This window comes from Oratosquilla oratoria, chromosome 19, assembly GCF_046742065.1.
Source record: "Oratosquilla oratoria isolate Oo_2021 chromosome 19, ASM4674206v1, whole genome shotgun sequence".
NCBI classification, from domain to species: Eukaryota; Metazoa; Arthropoda; class Malacostraca; order Stomatopoda; family Squillidae; genus Oratosquilla; species Oratosquilla oratoria.
Window position 1 is genome coordinate 37744224 of NC_134795.1, and position 16849 is coordinate 37761072.

General features: G+C 42.5%; 1 protein-coding gene across 1 annotated transcript; it reads right to left on the minus strand.

Moving 5' to 3' along the window:
• Positions 1-2045: 2045 nt before the first annotated feature.
• Positions 2046-2780, minus strand: LOC143035596 (uncharacterized). Its single transcript, XM_076202463.1, has 2 exons — positions 2428-2780; positions 2046-2310 (listed from the first exon to the last, which is right to left on the minus strand). The coding sequence occupies exons 1-2, from the start codon at positions 2778-2780 to the stop codon at positions 2046-2048; spliced, it is 618 nt and encodes a 205-aa protein (XP_076058578.1).
• Between the last annotated feature and the right edge of the window lie 14069 nt (positions 2781-16849).

Sequence of the window (16849 nt, forward strand, 5' to 3'; positions counted from 1 at the left end):
TACCAAGGCAGAGCATGCTGACAGGAGACCTTTTGATCCATAACTAGGTCAGATACAAAAAAAGTTATAATAATGATAAATAAACAAATGAATAAAAATAATATAAATGAAATAAGTAGGTAAAGTTAAATGATAAATAGGTAAATAGTAAATTGACATAAATAATAAGGAAATAGATTATATAAAATAAACGTCAGATATTACAAGCATTTTGCTTAGGTGTTTATCTAAACTAATCTTAAAGTTTCAAACTGAACTACATTGCACTGCCTCTACAGGAAGTTTATTCAATTCATTAACCACACGATTGGCAAAGTTGTTTCTACCCACTTCCAAATTAAATATATTTCCTGACAGTTTTAGGTCATTATTTCTTGTTGGATTCTTATTCAGAGATTTCATCACAAAAACTTATCCTCAAGATATGAAATGTGAAATAACAGATGACAGCAACATGAGATTGTCCACAAGGATAGAAATTCTGGTAAACTACAGCCTATAACAACAACTGAATATGGATGGAAAGCAGATTACCTGCCAACCTGGATAAAAGCCATGATATATGTAGTAATTCCTCTACTTAGTTATTGCATATGTTTATTGTATATGTAACTCCTTTATTGTATATGTAATACTTCTTTATTGTACATGTAGTACTTAATCTCATTATATATATATATATATATATATATATATATATATATATGTTACTGTTGGCATCCTTCTGTCTGGAGACAATGGAGGTCACTTTTTTTTTTTTTTTTTTTTTTTTCTCTCCAGTTCATGGATGAGTTACAATGCCTGCTGTGGCTATAGAGTCCAATTCTGGAGTGGCAGGCTCTATTAAAGTTGTCACAGGTGAGGTCCGCGCCTGGCTGTGTGGGGGCTGCTACTATCCTCTGCCGTCTGTGCTCTCGTCTCCTCTCACTGGTCCTCTCTCCTTATCTCGTTAGTTTGAATGCCTGCCTTGACAGCATGTCTCCAGCTGCTGTGGTCAGCAGCCACCACCTCCCAGCTTGCTGGGTTGATGTTGCCTGCCTTCAGATCACGTTTGAGAACGTCCTTGTAGCGGAGGATGGGCCTTCCCGCAGGTCTGGAGCCAGTGGCAAACTCTCCATACAGAACATTCTTCAGTATTTGGCCATCGTCCATTCGGCTACCATGACCGAGCCATCTCAATCGCCTCTGGCTGAGCAAGGCGAACATGCTGGGCATTCCCACCTGTGTCAGAACATTCTTGTTGAAGACACGATCTTGCCAACTAATGCCCAGGATTCTTCTGAGGCAGTGCATGTGGAAGATGTTGAGTTTGCATTCTTGGCGGGAGTACAGGGTCCAGGCTTCGCTGCTGTACAAGAGCGTGCTGAGTACACAAGCCTGGTATACTACTATCTTGGTGTTGGTGGTCAGCATGGCATTGTCCCATACACGCTTTCCAAGGCAAGCCAATGCTGCTCCTGCTTTGTCGATGCGCATGTTCAGCTCTACATCCAGGGACAGGTTGCTTGAGATGGTGGGACCCAGGTAGGTGAACTTCCCCACCACCTCGAGGATGTGGCCATCAATGGAGATGTTAGGAATGCTGCTGACATCCTGGCCCATGACATTGGTCTTCTTGATGCTGATGGTAAGGGCAAACTCTTTGCATGCATGAGTGAAGCAGTTAACCCATTAAACTCCGATGACAAGACATCTTGTCATCGGAGTTTAATGGGTTAATGAGTCACTGTAGGGCCTCCTCTGTGTGTACAGTCAAGGCGGCGTCATTAGCAAACAGTATCTCTCTGATCAGGACCTTGCATACCTTGGTTTTTGCATGGAGACGTGCAAGGTTGAAGAGACTAACGTCATTTCTCGTGTGGAGATACACTCCGTCCTCTGACTAGTTGAAGGCATAAGACAGCAGCAGGGAGAAGAAATGCCGAAAAGCGTTGGAGCAAGCACGCATCCCTGTTTCACGCCACTTCTGATTGGGAAGGGGTCAGAGGATGAGCCGTCGTACTGGACAGTGCCGTGCATGTCTTCATGAAAGGATGAAATCATCCTCAGGAGCTTAGGGGGACATCCAATCCTCTGTAGCAGGGTGAAAAGGCCTTGCCTGCTAACCAAGGCACCTTCGTCAGGTCGATGAAGGCATTGTAAAGTGGACGCCTCTGTTCTCGGCACTTCTCTTGCAGTTGCCTTAGTGAAAAGACCATGTCAATGGTTGATCTTTCTGCTCTGAAGCCGCACTGTGCCTCAGGGTAGACTCGTTCTGCAATTTTCTGCAACCGCTTGAGTACTACTTGGGCGAAGACTTTCCCGACGGTACTGAGAAGGGATATTCCGCGGTAGTTGTTGCAGTCGCTGCGGTTTCCTTTGTTTTTATAGAGCGTGATGATGTTGGCATTACGCATGTCTTGGGGAACGGTTCCTTCCTCCCAGCACTGGAGTAAAATCTCGTGCAGGTGGTGATGTACAGCGGTACTCTTGCCTGCTTTGGCGATCTCCGGGGTGATGCCGTCATTGCCAGGAACTTTCCCGCTGGCTAGGGAGTCGATGGCTTTTCTGAGTTCGTCAATAGAGGCTGGAACATGTAGTTCCTCCATGAGTGGTAGGGCTTTGTATTTCTCAACTGCTGCGGTGTTGACAGCGTTCTCTCTTGAGTAAAGTTCTTGATAGTGTTCGACCCATCTCTCCATCTGCTTTCCTCTGTCTGTGATAGTGTCACCAGAGGCTGTCTTCAGAGGTGCGATCTTGGTAATGCTTGGGCCAAAGGCTTTCTTCATGCCGTCGTACATGGCACGAATGTTGCCACAGTCAGCAAAGAGCTGGATGCTCTGGCAGAGTTTCAGCCAGTAGTTGGCGCTGCGCTGTGCTAACCGTTGGGCGTCATTTCTAGCCTTCCTGAGTGCAGCGAGTGTCTTCTCTGAAGGCTCTCTTTAATAGTTAAGCAGTGCTTTTCTTTTAGCTGCGACTGCTAGTTCAAGTTTTGTGATTCCAGCTTCGAACCAGTCTGGATTCTGCCTCTCTTGCCGAAGATGTCCATGGCGGAGTTGTAGATGGCTCCACCAATGTGATTCCACCTCTCTTCAGCGCTGTTTGTGGGGCAGTCCCGAAGGGCTCTTCTGTAGAATCGGCAAAGCGCTTACACAGGTCTGGCATTTTTGTCCTGGCTGTGTTGATACGTGGACGACCTTTCTGCTTGGAGTGATGGATCCGTTTGGGCTGAAGACGCACCTTGCAACCAACCAACGAAATGTCGGTGTCGCAGTCAGCGCTGTGGTAGCTGCGGGTTGTGAGGACGCAGTTTAGCGAGGGTCTTCTGGTGATAACGAGGTCCAGCTGGTGCCAGTGACGTGATCTAGGGTGACACCAGGAGACCCTGTGTTGAGGCTTGGTGGCAAAGAATGTGTTGGTTACACAGAGGTCGTGGTAGAAACACATCTCTAAAAGCCTCTAACCATTCTTGTTGAGTTTGCCGACACCGAAGTGGCCAATGCTGCGGGGCCAGGATTCTTGGTCAGCTCCCACATGAGCGTTGAAATCCCCAAGTAGGTATAGTTGTTCTGTGGCTGGGATCTCTCTGATGGTAGTCTCAAGCTCCTCATAAAACTCATCCTTGGTCTCAGCCGGAGAGCTGAGTATGGGAACGTAGATGTTAAGGGCGTTGACTGGGCCAGAAAAAGTTGAGAGTCGAAGAGAGAGGATTTGAGGTGTTCCCTTTGATGGTTCCACTGAAGACCGTAGAGAGTTTCTCACTGCGAATCCTACGCAATGCATGTGTAGTTCCTCTGGTTCATTTCCCTGCCAGAAGAATGTGTAATCCTGTTCTCTGAGGCTACCGCTCGATGGGAGTCTGGTCTCCTGTAATGTAGCAATGTCAATGTTGAGCCTCTCCAGTTTGCGGTTGATGATGGCTGTTTTCCTGGAGTCATCAACCTGTTGTAGATCGTTGGTGAGGCCAGGACACATTGTCCTGACATTCCAGCTTGCCAGACGGAAGATAGATGATTTCTTTTTAACAATACTATGAATGTTGGGTACTAGGTTTCCTTCCGCTTTTCATGTTTTGATGAACACTAAGCTCCAGGCACCCTCTGGAGCGGCAGACTTTGGCGGAACGACACCCTATTGGCCGGGGGCTGCCCAGCTTGAGGCGGGCGGTAGTCAGACGATAGGACTTCAATGGTCCCTCCCACTGTCAAAGTTGCCCCCCCGAGGCCCAGTACTTTGATGTAGTGGGGGGGCTTCCGTGTAGCAAGGACGGGCTGAGCTGTGCCAGCCAGGTGCAACCATACTGGAGAGGTCAGCCCTAAGCTAGCAGACGAAAACCGGGACCTTTTTTTTTTTTTTGGGGGGGGGGGTAGTGAATAGATAGGGGGTCCCTCACCCTTTTCCTTTGTGAATTCCCCTATCTCTACCCTTCATATTTGCTACCCTACTCTCCTTTTTCACCATCTTCTCTCTAATACTTGGTATCTTGGTGCCTCCCAAGCTCCATGTCTGAACCCAGTCAAGTGGGGATGTATACCTCGAGGTCACTACTCCCTGCGAGGGCCGAAAGCCCACCGACTGGGGAATGCATGTTTGTGAGGTAGGTACTAGGCTGCCAACTTCCTTTCTCCGTATCCAGTACACATGCAGAGGGACTACGCCGGACCCATCCTAAATGGGACAAAACAAAAGAGGACAAACCCCGGGTTGACAAAGTCTCTAACTCACCTCCAAGGCCCTGCATGTGTAAATAGTCGTTTCTGGAACTTCCCGACTCTGCAGAGACTTCTTTTATTGCTTGAGGCATCAGGCAACTGCAGTATCTTCTATGCATTTATCTTTCTTTCCTAATATATGGTGTGGCCTCATAAATATACACGATCATGGCGGCTCTACAAACTGAATATTCTAAACCTTCACCACTACCTGATCCTCCTCCTAAACCCCCCGATCCCTCTCCTAATATTGCCAATCCTAATGTTGACGCTATTGACTCAGCAAAAGTAAAACCCCCAGTTGATGACTCCGGCTTGAAAAAGGACTTTGGTAAAAATACTAAGACTTCATTGACAGATAATTCTGTAGCCCAGAAACTTACAATTAGAATGGATTCTGAAGTGATGAAAACATCTTTAGATACTCAGAAACCAATAAATAGCTCAAATACTGCCCCTAATAGTCATAGAATCTTACATCTAAAATATGTCTCTCTTGATAAGAGTTATACAGACTTATATGAAAAGTTCCGTAAATTTGGACAAATTAAAGAGATCAGGGTTAAACTGACAACTTTAAAGCTTGGCTAGTCTGGATCTCATTTCTTTCTAATCAAAATGCAGCTGCTGCCTGCTTGGATTATAATAATTGCAATGAAAATGAATCTTCGGCCCAACTTGTTGCTAGAGTGCCACCTAACCTGGATATCTTTTATCCAGAAAACCCGGTAGAGGAAAGGAAGGAAAGTGTGCAGAGGCCTCCCAATCCAGCTAAGTGGCTTATTATCACTCTTGCAAAGGAACGTGCTAACTTGTTCGAGTTTAGAAGATTCTTGAAGAGTCACCTTGGCTCTGGTAATTTGACTAACTCGCAGGTATCACGATTTGGAAGAAATTCCTTCTTAATTCATGTAAAATCTTATGAACAAGCTGCCATGGTGCTTAACTTGAGACAGAAATCAGACATTAAGGAAGTTAAACCCCACTATACCTTTAGTTATGCCAAAGGGGTAATTTTTAATAGAGATCTGTATGACTTTGAGGAAGAAGAAATTTTAGAAATGTGCCCAACTAATGTTTGGAAGGTTGCTAAAATCCCTCGTTCTTCTATGATTATCCTAACTTTTTGTGGTGAAGATCTACCTCATTATGTAGAGATAGAAAAAGAGATTGTTTATGTGAAGCAGTTTAAGCCCGTCCCCTTCAGTGCTTTAACTGCTATGGATTTGGCCATCCTTGCCGCAGATGTGCAAGGGACAAACTATGTTTGATATGTGCTCAGCCTGAACATGGGGATTGTTCCCGCCCAACAGTTTGTATAAATTGTAAAGAAGAGCATGATGCCAGAGATAAGAACTGTGTAATTTATAAGAAGGAACAGGAAATACTACTAAAAGTTCATGCAGAACATATAAGTGTAGGACATGCTAAAAGACTATCAAGTAATTCCAAAAGATACAGTGATGTTAAAACAAATAGTAAAGTGGATCAGCCAACTGTAGAACGCAATAGAAATAAAAATGCCAATATGAATTCTTCTGTCAACACAACCCAAGCCTCAGTGTAAAATTGTTACTATGAAATCTAACCGTCTTTCTTCTTCTCAACTAGGAATTTCTAAATCTGAACCCTCCTCTGTGGAGGTTTCCTCACCTCTTGTTGAAGGGGTGTCCCCTGCCCCATCTGGAGGGGCACCTAAGGTTTCTATTGTAGAAACCTCACAGGCTTCTTCCAATGAAGCCTCCTCTCAGGCAATCTCTCTTCCAGACCTGGGGAACTCCCCAGTAGAGGGATTGCTGACTAGTGTGCCTCACTCGGTAGAGGTGCACAGAAGCAATGAGGATCAACCAAATGCTGAACCCAAGCCTCAACGTGAAAGAGTCACTACTAGACCTAATCGTTCTGCTCCACAATTTGGAAATTGTAGTACTCCTGAACCCTCCTCTGCGGAGGTTCTCCCATCCCCAGTTGAGGGAATGTCTCCTGCCCCATCTAGAGGGGCACCTAAAGTTCCCATTGCTGAAACCCCACAGGGCTCCTCTAATAAAGCCTCCTCTCAATCAGTCAACCTTCCAAACTTGGGGGGCTCCCCAATAAAGGGATCACGGACTGATGTGCCTCACTCAGTTGAGGCGCACAGAAGCAAAACTATGGAGTCTGAAGCTGTGCACAGTAAAAGACTCCACAGTCCACCCTCATCTCCATCTTCCCCAAATCGTGATAAGCAATCTAAGAAAGGAACTAATAACCCAGACTCTACATCGTCGGTCGGACCATTGTCAGAGAGGAGGATGCCACCCGCGAAAGCAAAGAAATTAGAAAAGAACCCATCTTGTAGACACTCTCTCTCCCAGACTTCTCTTCCCAGACCAGTAGACCCAAAAAAGAAAAAGAAAACAGTATAATGTCCATAATTCAATGGAATATTCAAGGTTTTAATTCTCATTGAGAGCAGGTTCAGATTCTCTTTAAAGAACATGATGTGTCTGCTATTTGTCTCCAAGAAACTATGCTTGGCAATTTATCCCCTAATGTTGGACTTAATTATAAATTTTACAGATCTCCTCCTATGATTGGGGGCCGTGCCCATGGAGGTACTGATATCATTGTTAACAAGTCTGTAAACCACAGAAGTGTCCACCTACATTCGGTGTTGCAGGCTTGTGCAGTACAAATCTTTACCACTAAATGGATCACTTTATGTTCTTTGAATTTGGAACCTGAACTGGAAGATCGACTCCTAGACATATATAACCACCCCCGTCAGTTTGAGTTAAATGACCTACAATCTTTGGTTGACCAGCTCCCTGAGCCTTTTATTTTAATGGGTGAATTTAACGCCAAGCATCCTCTATGGGGTGAATCAAGGTGTGACCCCTGGGGCAATATAATTGAAGAATTTATTGATAATAATGATGTCATTTTGATGAATGACTGTTCCAAAACTAGGTTTGATGTCTTTCACAACTCAAGTTCTGCTATAGACCTAACTATTTGTTCATCATCCTTAAGATTAGACTACAGTTGGTCAATAGATGAAGATCTACATGGTAGCGACCACTGGCCTATCCATATCAAATATTTAAAGAACACTCCCTCCTCTTGCGTACCTAAATGAAAGACAGGAGAGGCTAATTGGGAATTATTTAGGAGATCCACAGAGATTAATCATAAGACTAGTGATTTTTCTAGTAACTCTGATGCATATGATTATCTGGTAGACATCATACTTTCTGGTGCTTTCTCTTCCATTCCTAGGACAGCTGGTAAACCTCAACGCCCAGTTTGGTTTTTGGAATCTAAAAATCTCCTATCTAACCGACAGTTTGGATTTAGAAGAAATAAGTGCACTCTGGACTCCTTACTTTTTATCACTCGTGAGATTCAGAATGCCTTTGCAATTCAGAACTCGAGCATCGCTGTGTTTTTTGACTTGAAAAATGCCTACGATATTACCTGGCGGGGAGGCATTCTGAAGCAATTTGCAGAGTGGGGTATCGGGGGTAATATGTTCAATTGTTTAAAGGATTTCTTGTCTGACCGTTATCTAAAAGTCAGAATGGGCTCTTCTTTCTCTTCTGCATATCTTCAAGAGGAAGGGAAGGGATTCCCCAAGGAAGTGTTCTGAGTCCTACACTCTTCAGCATAGCCATTAATAGCTTGTTAGAACAAGTTCCCGCAGGAGTTCATGGATTGGCTTATGCTGATGACTTCGCTATTGTGTGCAGCAAATCGACAACATTAGAAACAGGCCAAAAGATTCAAGAGGTTATTAACTTAGCAACAGCATGGGCTAATAGAGGGGCTTCAGATTCTCTGCTGAAAAAAAAAAACATAAGGTTTTCCAGACTAAGACGCAAGGAAGAGATACCAACACTATTCTTAGAGGGTGTCATATTACCATATGAAGATGAAGTAAAATACTTGGGTCTGGTTTTGGACAAAAGGTTGACATTCACTCATCACATAAACAAGGTTGTATACACTGTTAAACAGCAACTTAATATACTAAAGGTAGTGTCTCGTTTCAACTGGGGAGCAGATCGTATAACTTTAATAAGGTTTTACCAAACATTGTGCCTTAGCAAAATGGATTATGGATATCAAATTTATGGATCGGCATGTAAAACTTCATTAAAGAAGCTTGATATAGTCCACAATATGGCTTTGCGGATCTGTTCGGGAGCCTATAGAACATCTCCAGTGGATAGCTTGTATGTGGACGCAGGAGTTCCTCCCCTCTATATTCGCAGATATATATCTCGTGTCTTGACATCAAAACAGAATCCAAACTTCAAATATGTAAAGCAGCCGGTAGACAGAGCTCCAAGGAAAAGTACTCTGCCGAAACCTTGAGAAGTGAGATGTGAAGTTGGGACAGAGAAGGTAGGACTTGTTCCTAATACAATTGCTGAGATCACGCCTCCCAAATTCCCTCCTTGGAACCGATGCCCCACTGTAATATTTCCTCTTAAAAACAAGAAAAATAGAACTGCTGTAGAGCTAAAAAGCGAATTTTTAGAACATTTATCAGTACATGCTGATTCAATTTTTATTTATACAGATGGATCAAAATCCCAAGATGATGTTGGTTGTGCTGTTGTATCTGATAGCACATTTTTAAAGAGAAAGTTGCCTCATTTTAGCTCTGTTTTTACTGCTGAACTGCTGGCAGTCAGAAACGCCCTGAAATTTGTTTTTAATTCTGTTCCATGTAATAAGAACGTCGTTATTTTCACAGACTCCATGAGCATTGTATCCTCTCTAAATACATTATTACCTCGTCACTTTTTAATCCAAGAAATACAGGACTGGTTGATTTTCATTAACAACAGAAAGAAAATAAAAGTAAACTTTTGCACGGTGCCGTCCCATGTGGGTATCACTGGAAATGAACAGGCCGATGCTGCAGCCAAAGCCGCCACTAGGCTCAACCATATAACAGACCAAAAGGTCCCACATACAGACTTCAAACAAGTAATTCATCGTTATACAATGGAAAAGTGGCAAGAACAATGGACAAGGCTGGACGGTAGTTACAAGTTAAAAGAGATTCACCCTTAGGTGAACCCTTGGAAGTGTCCTTCTTTGGACAGAAGGTCAAGTATTGTTCTAACAAGATTGAGAATTGGCCATTCCTACATTACCCATAAATTTTTGATGGCAAGTGGAGCAGAAAGGCTGGCCCCCCAATGTCCCACTTGCCAAGTAGTTTTTACAATAAAACACATTTTAATTCAGTGCCCTGCATTCTCTAATAAGCGCAGGGCAAATTTTTTAACAAATTTATCTTTTAAACAAATTTTAGGGGAGGAAGCTCATGTGAAGAATGTTGTAAAGTTTTTGAAAGACATCGGTTTATTTTATGAAATTTAAGATTGTGTATATGAGTGCTTGTGAGTGTATGTTGTTGTGATGTGTTTTTGTGAATGTTTATTGTTTTTACTGTTTTACTTGAATTTTTATCTATATGAGATAAATATGCGCTGAATGGCCTACAGCAGTGGTTCCCAAACTGTGGGTAAATTATCCCCCCGGGAGGGGGGGGGGTAACCATTTTTCTGGGGTAATGAAGGGGTAACAAAACAAAACAAATCAAAATGAAAAAAAAAAAATCAAGAAAACATTACGGTACCAGGCATAAGGATTAATGTTCACTTAGTATGTATAGTTGTAAAACTTAAAAAAAAAAAAAAAAAAAAAAGTTTGGGAACCACTGGCCTACAGGCTCCGGCGCTTGGCCTTCGAGCTAAAAAAAAAAAAAAAATCATAAATCATAAATCAAAGTTGTCCCGTGGCGTCCTTCCTGTACGCCAATTTGGAAGGGACAAGACTGACAACTTCCGGTTTGTGTCCTCACTTTACAGTGGGGCTGGAGTATATATATATATATATATATATATATTTTTTTTTTTTTGCGTCAGATTGGTTGCAGATGCCGGAACGGTGATAATTGTAGCACTGAACCGCCTACAGGTCCCCACTCCGGATTTCAAGGTTTATTCCTTTTCCTTCACGTGGTTTGGCCCGTCACCTGAGACGGTTTACCGGGGTGTGGCGCTTGGAGCCAGCACGTGAGAGCTTTTGGAGATGGATGAGAACCGGTGTTGTCCGTCCACCCTACGATAGAGGGTGCAGCTGTGGGCAGACAAGGGTACTATCTCTATCCAGAGCCCCCCTACATATATATTGTAAATGTTTTATATAAGTAAGTCTATGTAGTCATTACATTATATAAGTGCCCTATATACAATTATATAACCACCTATGTACGTCATTTTAAATGGTCGCTAGGCATACGTACTGAGCGTAAGCGCTGTTGTCAAGTTTATATGCCATAGCATTAAGCAACAGAGTACCAGAAAAATAGGTCAGGAACGCGTACCCATACCCCGAGGCAACGCCTCGAGGCAGATTCTAACTTACCGTGCTTGCGTATAGATCTACATAATAAACTCCCAAAATAAAACCAGTGTTACAAAGGCGGAGCATGCCGACAGGAGACCTTTTGGCCCATATCTAGGTCGGATGCAAAAAAAAAAAAAAAAAAAATAATAATAATAATAATAAATAAAAACTATAATAATGTAAATAACAAATAAAATAAATGCATAGGTATAGTTAACTAATAAACAAGCAAGTAAATGGTAAATAATAAATTGACATATAACTAATAATAAACGAGAATCAAATAGACAAATGATGACAAAGCAAAAACAAATAATATAAAATAAATGATAATCATCACAGCATCTTGCTTAGGTGTTTATCTAAATGATTCTTAAAGCTTCGAACTGAACTGCATTGCACTGCCTCTGCAGGAAGTTTATTCCATTCATTAACTACACGGTTGGCGAAGTTGTTTCTACCCACTTCCAAATTAAATATATTTCCGGACACTTTGAGACCATTGTTTCTTGTCTGATTCTCATTCAGTGTAAAAATTTGGTCACTTGATGTCAATTCCCTTTAGACTTTTAAAGACCTGTATCAAGTCACCTCTGAGTTTACGGTTTTTTAGGGAAACAGATTCATATGTTTTAGTCGATTTTCGCGTGATTTATTTTTGATAATTGAAATCAATTTTGTGGCTCGCCGTTGTACTTTTTCCAGTCTGTCAATGTCTTTTTAATGAGATTCGGTGACCATACGGAAACAGCATATTCCAAATGTGGACGAACTAACGATTTATATAGCTTGTTAATATGTGATTTAATTTTGAAGTCAAAAGATCGCGAAATCAGTCCTAGAATCTTATTTGCTTTCTCAGAGGCTGAAATACACTGCTTGGATGATTTGAGATCGTTACTGATAATTACGCCGAGATCTTTTTCACTATTCACTTTTGTTAACGAATTTCCAAATAACTTGTAATCGTACTTACTGTTATGTAAATTTCATTAGCCACTTTTCAGACCATTGCTGTAATTTATCTAAATCTTCTTGAATATCTAATTGGTTTAAGTGATCATTTGCCATTCCGCACAGTTTTGTATCATCAACAAATTTGGAAACTGTAGATTTTAGTCCATGGTCTACATCATTTATATATACTATGAATAGAAGTGGTCCAAGAACGGAACCCTGAGGAACTCCACTTGTAACATTTTTCCATCTAAAAGTTTTTCCATTTAAAACAATTCTCTGTTTTCGATCATTCAACCAATTACTAGTCCAACTTATAGGCTACCGCTTATTCCGTGTAAAGCTAATTTAGTAAGTAGTCTTTCGTGGGGGACAGTATCAAAAGCTTTTGCAAAGTCTAGATATATTAAATCTATATGGTTTCTTTTGTCATAATTCGAGATAACTGTGTTGTAGAATTCGAGTAAGTCACGCAAGAACGTTTCCGTCTGAAACCATGCTGTCTATCATTTATCAAACGGTTTCTTTCTAAATTATGTTCGATAGCATCTCTGATGATAGTTTCCATTATTTTTCCTACGATTGGAGTCAAACTTATAGGCCTATAGTTATTTGGTTTCTTTTTGTCACATTTTTTGAATATGGGAGTAACGTCAGCTAGCTTCCATTCTCTTGGGACATCTCCGGATATGATGGATTTCTTGAAAATAATTTCTAATGGAACAACAGTCTCATTTTTCATTTCCTTTAAGATTCTTGGATGCCAACCGTCAGGCCCTGGTGTTTTATTAACTTTGAGTTTATCTATACACCTTTTATTTTTTTATTTTGTCATACCGTAGTAAGTTTACCCTAGACTTTTCACAGGTTTCAGTTTGGAATTCACTTTGGGGTGTTTCGTTTACGAATACCGAGCTAAAATAATTGTATAAGATATTACACATTCCTTCATTTGAATATTCAAGTTAACCGTCAACAGATAGTAGTGGACCAATGTGATTCCTAACCTTTTTATCTCTAATGTCACCATATAATTCTTTGGGATTCTCTTTGGATTTATCAGCGATAATCATTTGGTATTGTCGTTTTTTTTTTTTTTTTTTTTTTTTTTTTTATCCCTCTGTATTGAAACATAACTTTCATAGTCATTAGATGCACCCAAGCACTTATATTTCTTATAAGCCTGTCTCTTTTTAGCAATACTTTTTTAAGTTTCTTTGTCGAGCCACTTTGTTTACACTTAACCACATATATTTTTCCAAACCAATGAAAGACCGTTCCTCAAACAACTACTGCCCAATGCCTCCTCCTCCACCCCACACAACTTGCCTGATCTGTTAACTCAAACTCTCATCCCGACTCTTGGGAAATGGAACACCATATTGTCATATTATCCCTCCAAATCATTTTTCATGCAAGGCGCAACACCACAGACATCATGGTGAAAACAATAATAACAATTCGTACTGCATTTGCTAAGATTCAACATGTCTACATTTTATTTTTCCTTCTTAGAAAAAACAAATATTTTGGGAATATTAGATCCAACAGAAGCTCTTTCTCCTAGGCTTCTGTTGAGCCTCGCCCATATTCACATCCCATTTTCTATTTCATCGATTTTTATTAGTTCGTACTGGAACAGCCTTATCCTCGACATTCCCCAGGTAAGCATCCTTAGTCAGCACTCTCTTCATCGTCACAGTCGACAATATAAATAAACACGTTCCTCCCAAAATTACCACTATTCTCTATATCGACTGTATAGTCCTATTTTGTCTTGAAACTCACCCTGTTTATACTAACAGTTTTTTCAAAACTAACTTGTTAATTGGATGGGTCGAAGACCATTGATTCTGGTTTTCACCTCAAAACTAGTCGCCGTGCACTCTTGTAGACAATGTTGAAGAAACCCTGACATATCTATTCAACACTTTTCTCAAGCACTAAACAGACTATTACTGGGCCTGATCCCCTACTCTTACATGTTTTGTATTTAATTTTCAACATCTAAATGATTCCTGGTGTCAAACCTGTGATCTCTTAAAATGACTATTCTGCATAAGCTGGGGAACCGACAGAATTACTCAGTGCCAGATTTACCAACAGGCATAGTAGACCATTGGCCTAGGGTCCACAGGTAAGTGGAGGCCCACTGAAACTAATTTGTCACACAAGATTGGCAAAAATAATGGTCAATAACATATAAATGAATAAATTTAATAGATAGAATAAATAAATGAAACTAGGCATTGTATTAATAATAAGTGTAATAAGCATTTTTCAGTAAAAGTAACCATACTCTATTAAATAAAAAAAATAAAAAACCTGCTATTGGCAAAAATGTGATTAAGTCTTAGAGTATAAAGCCTAAAGAGTAATAGATTATAGGAAGTCGTTAATATTTGTGCTGAAAGTGGGATTATTTGGATACTGAATCATGCCATTTTTCTATAGATTGGGGGATCCACTGGTGAGTTTGGTCTAGGGCCAATTAGTAGGTTAATCCAGATCTGTTTGTACTAAACCCTCACACAAAGCAAAATTTATTATAGATGCCAAAACTGCTCTGTCTCACCCACATACTGAAGCCTCAGCACGAGCCCGCACTGCAGCCAGCCAACCAGATCCCTGCTCGCCTACAAATTCCTTGCGTACGTGGATGTAGCAATCGCCTCCCGCGGAAGCTACTCCCTAGAAATTTGCAAAATCGCTCAACCCACGAGCGAACTTCTGATTGGTTGACCGCGCTCCCGGCTGAGCTTCACGTTTTATATATAAGTAAACCCAATAATGTCCACGAACGGGCGAGGTGGTACAGGGCAGTCACTGACTATGAGCCCCTTGTACTTCCTCGCTCCACACCTAGAAAAGTGGAAACTCTGCTCTTCCGTCTGCGACTGGAGGTCCGTTGTTTCTGGCAGATTAAAAGCAATCCAACACCTGAAGAGAGAAGATGCCGCCACTGTAGCCACCCCGAAGCCACCCTCAAGTACTACCTCAAGCATTGCCCCGCAACTGCTTTTCTGAGGAGAGGGCCTCCGACAACATCTGAGGGTCTTGTGCGTCGCCTATGCCGCCACCTAAGCGATTATGAACTGCGTCGGCTGGTGGAGTGTCAGCCCCCCCTTTAAAACTTTTATATTTTTGCACTGTACTCAGTTCATGTCAGGAAGGGTGAATTCACCGAGATCTGCATGCGTATTTCACATAGACATGCACATCCGATAAATGTATGGGTGGGTGTGGCCAAACAATGACCACTCATACATTGAATCACCCCCCCCCCCTTCTTCTTACAATTTATAACATCATTGTTACTATCCACTATACACCGAAAACAGTTCACGTTAGGAAGGGTGCATTCATCGAGATGTGCATACGTATTTTATATACGTATGCACATCTTGTGAATGTATGAGTGTGTGTGGTTGGGCCCACACACACTCATAAGTCAAATCACCCACCAAACGGGCTCACAATCAAAGCCCGTGAGAGCCTAAAAACTCCCGAATTAAACACACACACACACATGTCCACGAACCCTCTCATAGAGAAAAGATATTCTGAATGGATAGGACACCTCCGCTGCGTTTCTCCGATACGATTCAGGATACGATTTATAGCCGTCTTTCACCCTAGACACTAGCTCTGTCTGACGTGCTACGCCGCTACTAACCCGAAAACGTCCTGCTACCCGAGTTAATTCCCCCTTCTTGTGGAATCTCACTCTGGCAGGATTATGCCCCAGATAACTCTCCCTGCACGATCGGCATAGCCCCTGTGGTTTGTTGAAATTGCCTTTACGGCGGGAGAGGGGGGAACCCCGTCAAGAAGCATAGCCCGGTCTCGCACGCTCTAGTGCACTTGGGCCTCGTATTCGTTTGACTGCTTGCAAGGTAGACAGGTTTCGACTTAGCACCAACACGATAGTTAACGCCCGCGCTCCCCCGCCCCCTTAGATTTACATTTTTTTTTCCGCTAGATCTTGAACACACACTCAGTTCTTTTTGCTTTCTCGTCATCAGTACCGCCATGGCGGCTACTGATACTGTGACTGGCGTGGTGAAACGAAGGCGCTGCGCTCCAGGATCAGAACCTCCATCTGATGATGAGGCTGCCGTGGTGATGGCCCCTCCTCAGAACAAGGGTGGCAAGCTCCCCACTTTCAAGGTTGTACCCTCCGCAGGGTACGACACAGCTTTCGAAGTGGTACGAGCTCTCGAGAAGGGCCCCCTCCGCGGTAAACTTGTGTCCCTCCGGCCCCTTGGCGACGGTAACTTGCTGCTGTTACCGAGCAACTACCAACTCGTCGAGGAGCTGGAGGCGATAACATCATTGGATGGAAAGCCTCTGACCCTGGAGAGACTTAATCCCGAGGACAAGCGGCACAGACTCGTGGTCCACAGTTACCCGACCTCATACATGACTGAGGCCATTGAGGACCATCCTCAGGTGATTGGGGCCACGAGAATGCGCCGCTGGGATAAGACGCCCACCCGCCAGGTTTTGATCACCATAAAAGGCGAACCTTTTAATCGCATTGACCTGGGGATGTATGGCAGCTATGATGTACGAACGTACATCCCTGATCCTCTCCGTTGTTTTAAGTGTCAACGTTATGGTCATCACCAGGCGCGGTGCACTTCTAAGCAACCGAAATGTGGCATTTGCAGCATGTCTCATGCTACCGAGACTTGTCTCAACAAGTTTAAGGCTGGCACTGAGACTGTGGCCAAATGCCCCAATTGTAGCAAGAAGCACCACGCCTGGAATACTTCTTGCTCAGCTCGTAA